The sequence below is a fragment of the Pseudomyrmex gracilis genome, unplaced genomic scaffold, assembly GCF_002006095.1.
Source record: "Pseudomyrmex gracilis isolate BER0280 unplaced genomic scaffold, ASM200609v1 scaffold_961, whole genome shotgun sequence".
NCBI lineage: Eukaryota > Metazoa > Arthropoda > Insecta > Hymenoptera > Formicidae > Pseudomyrmex > Pseudomyrmex gracilis.
In genome coordinates, this window is record NW_018021545.1 from 26,333 (window position 1) to 38,708 (window position 12,376).

The 12,376-nt window shown below is 35.6% G+C and overlaps 1 protein-coding gene across 5 annotated transcripts in view; it reads right to left on the reverse strand.

The window, feature by feature from the left end:
• Positions 1 to 181: 181 nt before the first annotated feature.
• The window catches only part of LOC109861724, a 14,308-nt gene continuing 2,113 nt past the window's right edge, over positions 182 to 12,376 (reverse strand). The window contains exons 2-19 of one of the 5 annotated variants that reach the window (XM_020441500.1): positions 11,640 to 11,741; positions 11,251 to 11,512; positions 9,240 to 11,083; positions 7,160 to 8,243; positions 6,692 to 6,712; positions 6,377 to 6,598; positions 5,885 to 6,068; positions 5,376 to 5,639; positions 4,839 to 5,197; positions 4,328 to 4,583; positions 3,891 to 3,944; positions 3,073 to 3,378; positions 2,607 to 2,996; positions 2,253 to 2,517; positions 1,956 to 2,162; positions 1,717 to 1,866; positions 1,214 to 1,272; positions 182 to 985 (exon numbers count right to left, since the gene is read on the reverse strand). In XM_020441500.1, coding sequence (XP_020297089.1) covers positions 734 to 985; positions 1,214 to 1,272; positions 1,717 to 1,866; positions 1,956 to 2,162; positions 2,253 to 2,517; positions 2,607 to 2,996; positions 3,073 to 3,378; positions 3,891 to 3,944; positions 4,328 to 4,583; positions 4,839 to 5,197; positions 5,376 to 5,639; positions 5,885 to 6,068; positions 6,377 to 6,598; positions 6,692 to 6,712; positions 7,160 to 8,243; positions 9,240 to 11,083; positions 11,251 to 11,510 — 6,177 coding nt within the window. In that variant the 5' untranslated portion in view covers positions 11,511 to 11,512; positions 11,640 to 11,741 and the 3' untranslated portion in view covers positions 182 to 733. Of the gene's footprint in view, positions 986 to 1,213; positions 1,321 to 1,716; positions 1,867 to 1,955; positions 2,163 to 2,252; positions 2,518 to 2,606; positions 2,997 to 3,072; positions 3,379 to 3,890; positions 3,945 to 4,327; positions 4,584 to 4,838; positions 5,198 to 5,375; positions 5,640 to 5,884; positions 6,069 to 6,376; positions 6,599 to 6,691; positions 6,713 to 7,159; positions 8,244 to 9,239; positions 11,084 to 11,250; positions 11,513 to 11,639; positions 11,742 to 12,376 lie in introns of all 5 variants that reach the window. The other 4 variants (XM_020441499.1, XM_020441502.1, XM_020441501.1 and 1 more) reach the window with 4 other exon arrangements.

Here is a 12,376-nt window from a genome sequence, read left to right on the forward strand (position 1 = left end):
GCAATACGCCATCATTTAAGGAAACAAATTACAATTGAATGGTAGTGGAGTAGTTTAAAAAAACAAAACGCTAGAATATACCGAGTGTCTCAAAAAGAGGCAATTTAAATTATTAATAGAAAGTAATTTGTAACAATGTCAATTATAAATAATTTGAAGTAATCTTATACTTTTAATTTATTATTAGGAAATAATTAAAATTAACAAAAATTAATAACTAATTGTTCTTACAATTAAGCATGATTAAAAGTAGAAAATATATATTATCAATAATTGACAATTAGTTACTAAAGTATTTAATACTTTTTGTAATTAATTCCTAATAATAAATAACAGTAAAAACATCATAATATTTCTTAGAATCACTTGAATGTTTTAATTATTTTACATTAATTTTTTCAAGTAGTTTCGAGAATAATAAATAGAATAAAATTCTCTTTTAATGAATATGACTGCTCGACGAAGATGACATACTTTTTCAAAGAGCACGCAGCTTTCTACGCAACACCCTGTATGAAATGGACGGCGTTATTTAAATTTTATATTTCTTTATTTTTTCTCGATAAAACGTAATCCGTCGATTTAGATTTTAATATAAAATCCGCACCATTAAGTCATTCTCCTTAAATTTACCTCTTTTGAGATACCCTGTATATCAGTCGCGTCCGGAAGATCCACACCATTCTTCTCGGATAATTTAATCGATATCGAACGCATCTAGTGCGTTCGCATGCTACTTTTTCCGTGCGGCTTTTTCCGCTTTTCGCCGCATTCGTTCGATCTCTTTGCGTTCTTTGCGCTCGCGATCGGCCTGAGCCCTTAACTCTTTCAGCTTGCGTTTCAGATGAGCCTTTGAGTCACCGTAGATCCCGAGAGCCTTCAACTCTCTCGACTCTAAGCGTAACAGATTACTTCCGTTGATGCCACTATCCAAAAATTGAGGAGAGTAATGTTCTAAACCAATTCCCGCTAACCACTGGCAAACCTAGAGTGACAATATTCCTTTCTTTAGAAGTATAAAAATACAAACATCATTGACAATAGCAGAAATGAAAGAGAGAAATTATACAATAATTAAAATTATACTGAGAGAGAGAGAGAGATGAAGTTTTACCAAGCTTTTGACAATCTAAGTTTAAGACGTTTGTGGAAAAATAAATATTCAATTGTAAAGATTCTCTTAAAAGAAACAAAAAATCAATTAAATACTCACTTGCTCTTTAGACCAATCTGTGACCGGTGCATTTTGCCAAAAATGAGATTTCTTGTCACCTAAACCAAAGTCGCTTAGGTGAGCGGGCAACCAAACTGTGCTCGAATCTATGTTTGTAAGGCATGCATTACGGAAAGTAAGTACGATGTAGTGAAATCTTATCACTCTAGAGCAATAATCACTCTATCAGTAAAAGTTATTAAATATGTTTTAAATGTTCACACCTTTGATATTTAATTAGCAATAGTTTTGTCATCTCATTAATGTTGTTAGTAAAAGTTAAGATTTATAAAAAATATATATTTTAAAGCAAATCACACACACACATGCATTTCAAAAAGCTACAAAAATAAACCAGATATACTTAAATATAAAGCATTATGATATAGGGGACAATTAGAAAAAAAAACATTAAATTTAAATTATTTGTTTTCCTGACTGAGTGATCGAAGTAAATATCGTATTAAATATCGTATTAAATATGTAAAATTCTGAAATAATACCTGTAATACCAGCTTTCGAAGGACTAGGATCAACGCCAGGAGGACTCACAGAACCGCCGGAGGATAAGCTTGAAGGAGAACTTCCTGGATGATGCCAAGGAGCTCCTCCACCGGTAATCAAATTTGACGGAGGAATCGACACCTTTTTCGCTGGATACAGAAACAGAATATTTACATCAAAATCGGATTTTTGTCACTGTCGCAAGTGAGTTTGATTTCGAATTCGTATTTCTACTTACCTCTTTGATTAGCCTCATTAACAGCCTGTCGTATTTCTTCAACAAGATGATGCGTCACCATAGTGGGATCGTTATTATGAGGATTGTTGAGATCAGTGAAGTCTCCGGAGCTCTCTCGCGAAGAATCATTTCCACCAAGTCTTTTTTCTCTTTCTGCTAAAACTTGTTTCAATTGTTCCGCTAATGACGCGGGAGGTCCGCTTAAAGCTACAAAGAGAAATTTTGATATTTTTTTTCTGAAAGCATCGAAGAAATAAAAATTAAACGACACATTTAAAGTAAAAAGTAAATGCATACTTTTTTGCGACTGAGGCCAGCTCTGTTCGGTCATTGCCCTGACTTGCGAGCTGATGGTGCTGTGCTGTCGAATTGCGGTAGGATGTATGGGATCCATGTGTGACTTACTTTTGAGTGAGCTGATGGATGAAGTGCTGGAATAGGAACTCAGATTGGATTGCCTGGACGTTAAATCGTTGGGCGACCTGCTACTGTTGTCCTGCGAGGTAAGCTTTGAGGAGGAATCGTCATCCGTGTTATCTCCGGACTCATCCAATCCGTAGTCCTAAAATCAGGTTTAATAAGATCCAATATTATACGCCAAAATTGAAATTATAAATTTTAATAAATTTATATAAGAGATCAACAACACACCGATGAACTACTGTTGCTGAGCCCACCGGATCGTTTGGGCAACTGTCGATTAGCCAAACCACCTCTGCTAGCCAACTCCGCTTTGCTTTTACCAGCGGAATTGTCTAGTAGACGATGGGCTGGCACAGCGCGATCCAATTCCTCCTTCACTGGCATCGGCAGAGGCAGTTTTCTCTCTACGGTCGCAGTCTTATCACCGTCGTCCGGACTACTGAGATCAGAAGTTTCTGTATCGGAGAGCTGACAGCTGGTCGACGAAGGAGGTGGCGGCAGTTGCCTGCGAGAAAGTTGCGGTGTCGCTATTCTGGCAGTGGCATTGTCGTAGGGCAATCGCACGGGCAGACCGAACCGCCTTTGCGTTTCCGTCAACTCTACCTCCAGTGTAATCACCTGAAATAAAATTCTTCTGTCAAAATTATCTATTTTCTCCGGCATTATTTGATTAAAGCCTTTGAGAAATACGCACTCTGTCTTTGAGACTTTTAACTAACGCGTTATATTCTGTATCTTTTTCTTGCAGTAACTGCTGATAGAACTCGTCTCTAGCTGCTATATCCGCTCGCAACTCTCTGGCGGCTCTTCTAGCTCTAGCGTACTTCTGCTGAAGAGCCGCGTTCTGCGTTGTTGCCTGAGACAGCATCTCCCTTGCTGCTGACAGATCTTGACGAGCAGTGCCCAACGCTCTTTCCGATTCATGAAGACGCAATCCCGATTCTCGCAATTTGGCCGCGTACTCTTCGCTGCCCGCTCCACTGTTTTCCAGTTCCACTAGCTGTTAATTCATTCATATGTAATATGAAAATTGTGATATAGAAATATGATAGAGTAAAATTAACACATAAAATTATAGATTACGTTATACAAAAGAATAAAAGATAACAATGAGAACTTTTGTCATAATTCATTATAATAATTATAATGAATTATAATATAATTCATTAAATATTTGTAATATAATATAATAAATGAGCGATAATATTATAAATATACACACACGATTTTATCTATTTTACATACAACACATGCAAGAGAATAGCAAAAAAATCTCCATAGACTAAATAAAGCATGTTAAAATATAAACATAGATGAAAAGCGCAAACAAATACCAATATTTTTAGTGTTTTTTTATATTATTTTACATCATACTTTAAGTTTTTTTATGTTATGTTAACATCTTCCTATTAAGGAATTGTAATTATTTAAATAATTTTTTAAATTATATAATATAATCTTTTATTTTTAGTTGTCATTTTATTTAAAAACTATATTATGATATTACATTACCTTCGCTTTGAGTTTTTCAACTTCTTCGTTCGCTAATGTAAGTTTATACTGACTCTGCAAGCAACGACACGCATAGTGCATAAGCAAAACAAAACAAAAACAATTGATAAAATACTGTGCAATTGTAATAAATTTGCGTGACATGTACATATGTGCGTATTTTCATAATGTACACATGTACACAAAAAATATATACAAAAGTTATGCTATATGTATCGTGAAAAAAATAATTAGTGTAATATCACAGTTGATGACTATTTACAAAACTAACAAACACTTTGACACACAACGTATGTAACACATAAATAAACAAATGAAGTAAGTTTTTGTTAAACAAAATTGAAATTATTTTGACAAATGAAAGAAAGTAAAGGAATATATATTCTAAATATTGTGAAACACAAAAAAAATATAAATACACGTAAAACATCTCATACTTCTTGCAAAAGCAATCTTAGACTGTCCACATCGCTTTGCGTGGTAGTATTGTGTTGTGGCACAGACGAGCTAAGTATCGGAGATCGACTACGACTGGAAGGAGACAGGTAATTCTCGATGGGACTATGAGGTGGTTCTCCTTCTGAGCAGGAGGACATAGCCGGCGAACCGGGGATTCCGCCCATTCCGCTGCCGATGGAAATATCCTCGTTTCCTCGTTGACTATCGGGAGAAGCATCGGAGAAGTTGAGCTTTCTGTTTACGAACAATGAGTAGTGTTTCTTAAAATATTGCTTGCGACAATAAGAGATTAAACTCATTGTAAAAACTATGATTCCCTCAGCATTCCAAGGTGCCTCAGGCTCTCGTTGGAATGGCCATGAAATTTTCGTCACGTTATTTTAGCGAGCAAGGATAATAATCATCATTAGGAACGCAGCAAAATAAAATATTGAAAACCTTTATAGAGTTTCTTTAATCTTAATATTATTATACAAAAACGATACTTGCCTGTTGGCAGCATTAGCCAGCTCTCTTTCCTTATCCGCCTGGAGACTCTGCCTAATTAACATTGCCACTTCCGAATTTTTAGGATCTTTTTCTCTGCCAATGACAAATCGCACAAGACCGGAAGTGTTTCTTAGCACGCTCGCTGCGTAAGCCTGCGTTACACCGACCAGACTCTTGCCGTCAACCTCGACAATTTGGTCGTTCACTTGGATTCGACCCTCACGCGCAGCTGCACCTTTTTCTGTAATAGTCTTTACGAAAATACCCAATTTCTCCAGGCCCGCATCCGCACCAACTCCCATTCCGATTATACTGAGACCCAAACCTTCCGGACCCTTCATCAGCTCTACTGGAAAAACCTAGAGATTTACATATATGTGTATGTCCATCACATCTAAAATTTCTGCTCTGCACTTATTCATTTTCCAAAAACAAAAATTGAAGTCAGCGACGATTTGAAATTAAATGATTTTATATTTGATAACTTGTTTTTTTTTCAAATATAATTGGATCTTAATGTTATTCAGGAAGAATTACCTCCATCTTTTCAACACGTTTTTCCAGCTCGTATTCCGCGCTAGCTGCCACGGGATCGACATCTTCGTTGCGACGGTCGTATTCGTTGACTGAATGTGTGGAATAAACGCGCATAGGACCGGTATCAAAAGATACTTTGCTGCTCTTCTTAGCAGATACATTGGATGAATACTCCTCGTCGTCCTCATCGGATTCTGGGATTCCTGCGACTTCCATCCAGAAATGACCATCCTCGAAATAATGCACGCCATTTTCCACAAGTATCTAATTATGTACATAAAAAATTAATGTATTTTATATATATTAATATATATTTTTTTATAAAATTTACTAAAAACGACCGTGAAAATTAAGCTTATAAGAAGTTTTTAGTTAGACTATTAATATAAATAAAAAGAATTAGCTAACAAAAACATTATTTTATCTTCAATAAATCTGCATTCTTTCTGTTTTATTGATGTAACACGTTCTAATTAAAAAAAAAGAAAAACAAGAATGTTATATATTACAATTTTTCCTGGAGTCGGAATGTAATCGTCTTGATGCTCGGTTTCGGTATCGTCATTGACTTCGTGAGTGTCATTCAAACTACTGACGGAGCCTAGAAGTCCGCTTTCGCTTCCTGTTACTGATCCTACTTGACTTTCCGTTAATGAATCTATTGTCAGATCGCTGCGAGATCTATGGGACAGACTGAGATAAACAGGAATTTAATAAATGCAAGTTTAAATTGCAAGGATACATAAGAGAAAAAAAACCGAAATTTTAAAAATATTAAAAATTTAAATAATAATTCACCAATCACTTTTTATAATTAAATATTACATATTAAACATCTTCTCGAGTTTATAAAAAAATTATATACATATATTAGAGACAAGAAACAATTGAGAATAAAAATAAAAATGCATTTTAAAAACGCGCGAGAAAAGATGCGCAAAAAAAAAAAAAAAAAAAAAAAAAAAAAAAAAAAAAAAAAAAAAAAAAATAAGCTCGTTCACCTATAATCATGAGTGGCGCTATTGATAAGACTGGAATCAGGAGCAGACAGGACATCGGACAGCCAGTCGGGCGTGTTGTCCTGGTCGTCTCTATCCCTGTCCTGTCCTTCCTTATCCTTGTCATTAGAAATCCCGTCACCTAATGCATCACCGGCACCGGTGGGAGACAGTAGCCTCGCTATCTCCTGCGCTTCCTCATCCGACAGTAACGCCGAACCTTGTCTAATTTACGTTTACGAGTCATTCACTTGACTTAATAAAACCAACAGCTGAGAGCAAATCAATCTCGCAAGTTTGTATCGCAAACATACTCACCTGATCTTCTTCTCTAAGATGCTGTACGAGACCAAGGCGCAATCGGCAAATTCGCATTCAAATAAACACAAAAGTATTAGAATCAAAACATAAAAGAAAAAAATTATTATTATCAAATTATCAAAAAGATTAAGCTTCCAAATTAAATCTTGCAAATATCAAGCTGCGAAAGTGCAGCAAAAGAATTGTTATATTGTGCCATTTAAATATAAACATGTTACAAATAATGCAATTGCTTTTAGAATGCAGATGTTATAAGTATCTATAAAAGCAGCTTTGAAAAAACATTATCATTCCAAAAATATATTTTTTTATCATTGTTAATGCTGATAACTAAAATCAGATAATAAAAAATAAAATATTCTTGTTATATATATATATATATATATGTTATTTCTATATAAAATTTCAAGTGCAATCTAACACTGACTATAAAGTTGCTTCTCTTTTTTTCTTCGAAATGCTCACCGAGAACTCAGCAGATTTTCAGCCTCATCCGGAGTCATAGTATCCGGTGTTACAGGAGCGATATTGTTCACACCGAGTTTCGACGGTGTCTCAATCCTGACAGAATTGTTCTGCACTTCCGTTGTCACATTCTCCACATTTACGATGGTTTTCGTATCACTGGAATCACTGTCTTCAATCTGACTGTTCTCCAATTCGGAATATTCACTAGATTTTTTGCTAGACTGTCTTTGCGAAAGCGCATTAGACGCCGGCAAGGAGTTCTGATTGTAATTCTCTGATAACCTGAGCTTCGCCAGTTCAGCTTTCTGTTTTTCTTGCTCCCATGTTGTTTGCGGTTGATCCACACTCTCCGTTTTCTTGTTCAGAACGCTGTTCACCGCCGCGATGCACTCCTTCCTGTTGCTGACTTCAGACTTTATCACTTCTGTCACGTATTTTTCTTCGTCTTTGCTTTCCTTTGCTATTAAACTGAAACTGTTCATCTCCTGGCTACGAGTCGTTTTGTCAGCACTGTCAATCTTATTTTCACTTTCAACAAAACTGGAACGCTTACCGGAGACCTCTTCCTTGTTCTTCGCAATTTTCTCTTTGACGCTAATCTTAATCTGATCGTTTTTTGCATTCGAGACCATCTTCTGACACACTCCATCGCTGCTGGACTTCAATTTTCCTTCCAACGCAGTTTCCGTAAGATTATTTTTTATTGCGTCTGTAGTATTGCTATGAGTTTTTGTCTCCGTACTTGGCTTTGATTGAATTTTGCGCTCAATATTACACTGCAAAACAATTTCTTCGCCATGTTGCTGCTTTTTATCATACGGAGAGGGTACGGGAATATCCTTGTGTTCAAGAGGAGGATATTCTTGATCGGAACTAATAACAGAAGGTGGACGTGGACCTAAACCAGCGGCTTGAAGATCGAGACGCACATGAGAACGTCGAATGACCGTAGTTGTATCTGTTTCGTTGAATTTGAATTGATCTCTTTCAGGCGGACTCTCTGTATCCGAAATGCAGCTCTGGTATGTAGCTGTAGCTGACTTCTCCTGGTCTTCCATTTCCAAGTCATAGCTATTACGACCTGAATATAAAAAAATAAATTCTTAAGTTAAAAATATCGAAATTAATGTTTTTTTTATACGTTAAAATAAAAAAAATTTTTATTGAACTAATACGTCTCCAAAGTACCTTTACAATCAATGCAAAGTAACCGCAAACACATAATTTAATGTTTTTCTTTGAAGCACGTAGAGTTCTATTAAGTATAATAATTTTAATTATATAAAATATAGCACAACATTTCATGCACTAATATAGTATGGATAGTCTCTAGTAGATATTCTAAAAAACAATAGATTTGAAAAATTCTATACTTGTAGAGTTGCATACAAATTTTAACAAGTTATTAATTCAATCAAAGACACTATCTCTTTTCTCCCTATCTTTCTTATGAATGTATTTTTCAGTAAATTGGAAGTTTTTATTATCTCCTCAAACATTTATTTCATCTTTACGCATATATCAAACTACTTTACAAACTTGTTCTTTTCACGTTTATAAAATGCATTATAACTCGTAACGTTAAACTGTCATATAGAAATCACTGCGTCGATTAAAACTGAAACACAACATTGATAATTTTCAAATTTTTAAATTTTGTAAAATGTTTCAGACACTTTATAAAGTAAACGTGACGAGGCACGAACATTTGGCCGTTGGACAAGCCATACAGTGATTTCTATAAATAATACATGTTAGTAAGAGGAGGCAGAGTAGAGTAAGGAAAAGAGAATAGGAAAAAGAAGGGAGAGGGGGTTACGTCTGGTACTTTTACTTTTTAGCACTTTGGCACACTGCCATCCCAGCTCACGACTGTAGAAGTCACCTAGTTTTTGCAAAAATGTACAAGTTTTATTTTTAAAACCAACTATCAACCTCATTAATCTTCAAATAGGATAAATAAATGCAAATAGAAATTTAAAAGAACGACATATAAAATTAATTATAAATTGTTTATCAAAAATTACAAATTTTGATCTCACATTTTCTATGTTTGCACGAGAATCCAATAACTTACCTGTTTGATGTTTTTCCGACATCTCCTTTTCAGCCTTCTCTTCCTTACTGTCTTTAGAGGGCGAACTGGGAGAACTCATACTGGATGAGGCGCTATCAGTACCCGCGGAAGGCAGACCCGCTTCGGATTCTGGAGAGCGTATCGACTCGATCTTCTTGTCGTCCACTGTTGTGGACTCTTTTCTCTTTGCGTTTGGTCTGGCCCAGTCGGGTCTCGGATCTGACCTAATCACTTCGTTGCGTGATTCTGTCTCCAAAGCTTCCTTCGACGAAGGTTTTAAATCCCTCAAATCCACGGTTCTCTTCAGAATTTCGTCGTTCTTCGCCAGCCATTCATTTCTCCATTGGGAAGTCTTTGCCGGCGAGTGAATCGGGCTTGGAGGACAGTTGAAGTATTCGGGCGCCTCCAACAAATCGCTCTCCCTTCTTACCAAGATATTTTCCGTCGGAGCATTTCGAGTTGGACTAGAGATATCGCAGTGCAACACTGGCGCCGCTTTCGTTTGCTCAGAAAAGTCATTACTCTCGTTCGCAATAATAGTCTTAGAACCTGATGATTCATCCGCGGTTGTTAAAATCTTAATTTCTTTTGAGACTTCCTTAATTTCACTCTTCGAGTCGTCTGTTAACTTAGAAATTGTAGATTTGACTACTGGAACTCCTTCTCCAGTAAAATTTTTTAAAGTTTCCTTTAAATTCTCTGCTGATCTCAAAACTGCACTTTTACATCCTGAAACTTCTTCTGCAATTGATGAACCCTTTAAATTCTGTACAGAAGATTTAGAAATCTCCTTGTTAACCTCCACTGAAACTCCAATTTTGCTTCCTGAAATTGCTTCCAAAACTGTCGGACTCTTTAGAATCTGCACAGCTTTAGAAATGTCGTCAACATCGTCTGTTGGCTTGGAAATCACGATTTTGTTTCCTAGAGCTGTTGGCTCTGCAGCTACTGTATTTTTCAAATTTTGCGTAGTAATTTTTGAAATCTCTTTAGCGTTTTCCGTTGATTTCAAAATCATCTTTGATGAAACGTTCTTCTGCACAACAGCGTATTCTGGCAACTCAACATTTTGAGTTTTATCGTTGTCGGCATCTTGGCTCTCTTTCAGATTATCTTGAGATTTTCTTATTTTCTGCACAACGGCGTATTCGGGAATCGTCGGAGAGATGTCGTCAAATCTTTCCACCGTTGCATATTCTGGGCTTTCCAGCAACTCGGATGGGCTGACGGAGGCGATACTCGCTGGTCGTTCTTTTCTGCCGGCTGCGGACGAGTTCCTGACAGGTGGAAGTGGTGGCGGAGGCGAGCGTACTGAACAGAAACTTGCTGATCTCGTAGCTGGATTCACGGAATCGTTGGTCGTTGGGCTCGCTGAGCTTTGGCACATGTCGACAGAAGATGACTGAATCTGGTTCTGAGCATTCTGTGAATTCAAAGATGTCTGGACCAATGAACGATTCGGATCGGAATTATAGCGACTTGGTCTAGTTTTTGAGAAGTGGCTGGTCCAGTTCCGCTGCTTCTCAATTAATTCTTTCGAGTTTGGTCGACGTTCCGGTTTTTCCGGTCGCTCCGGACGATCGTTTTCTTTTCCGAACGTCCGATCAACTTTACCCAGACCAGATCGTCGCTCTGGTGCGCAGTGACCATTCTCAAAATGGCGTTCGGCATTTAGAGCCGGTACGCTTGCGCTCCACGTGCTCAGATGTTCACGGCTACCAGGAGGAGATGGTGAACGAGGACGGGGTGATCTTGTGGGCGATGTACACCCAGAACCTGAGTTTGCGGAACTAGAGCGAGATCGTAGACCGTGTAGATTGTTTGGCTTCGTCATTCGGTCCACTCTATATGAATTAAACATGACTCTAACTTTTCTTTTTTCCTTTTTTCTTTTCTTTAATATAAAAAACAAATATGCACAAACATACACAAATAATATTTTATTTTATTAATAATTAACTAAAAAGTGAATTTATATTTAAAAATTATATAATTTAAAGTGTTCACTTACGGTTTATTTGATTTGTTTTCCTCGCCAAGTTTCTCAAAAAGAGCTCGAGCGTTGTTAAAACGTGCCACATGGCTCTCAGTCCTAACCACTGTCACTTGCGTTGGAGATTCTTTCAATGGAACAGTTGGCTCCTTAAACCCATCTGACAAAATATTTGTTCTGTGGCTCAGATTGTCTAATTGCGGCTTCGATTGGAAGATGGTTGCGATAGCTGACACTTTGGAGCCACCCACTCGCTTCTTTTCTTCTATTGCTGCCATGTCTGGCACACAAAAAAGCATGCTAAACTTAAAACTACTGTATATGTATATATAAACAGATCTCTCTCTTTAAGAAAAAAGTAGAAAGAAATATTGTTATTTGATAAAATATTTTATTATAATTTTTACCTATGACTGAAAATATATGACAGATTTGTATAGATATTAATTATTGATGTGTTTCAGCCCATTGTCATTTAAATCGCTTTTAATGTACTTCATTGCAGCAACCTGTAAAAAAAAATCAGAGATTACTAGGTTAATATCTAATACCTAATATCTAATATTTATTAAAACATTGATCAATATCTAATGTCTACTGAAGAAAAAATAAAATAAAATAGGTATATACAAGTAGTCATAACTAATAAATTAGTTAAATATAATTACTGTATGGTAATTTATTACTTTTATTTTATAGTCATAGTTTTATTATTTTTTAACCAAAGTTATGTTTTATTATAAAATACTTTTATTAAAAATAATTTTATGATTTTTTCGATAAAATTTGTTTACATTTTACTTTTTGTAGTATATTAAAGAAACATATACATTTTCTGCCATTGTTGCTTATAGCTAGTGCATATTAGCATGGTCAATTGGATTTCCTGACCTTTACAGAATTTGAATATTTATCTTTTGTTATATAAAGAATTAATATCACAAATCTTTTAATTTAAAAAAAAAAAATACTGTTCTTTATTTTTACAACATTATAAACACAAAAACTAAAATAAAAATGTATGTATAATATATTTGTACATACAAATATATCACCTCACAAACATTTCTTGTAACTTATAAAAAAATTGTGAAGAAAATTAATATATATAATTAAATATAATAAAATAAAATAAATATAAATC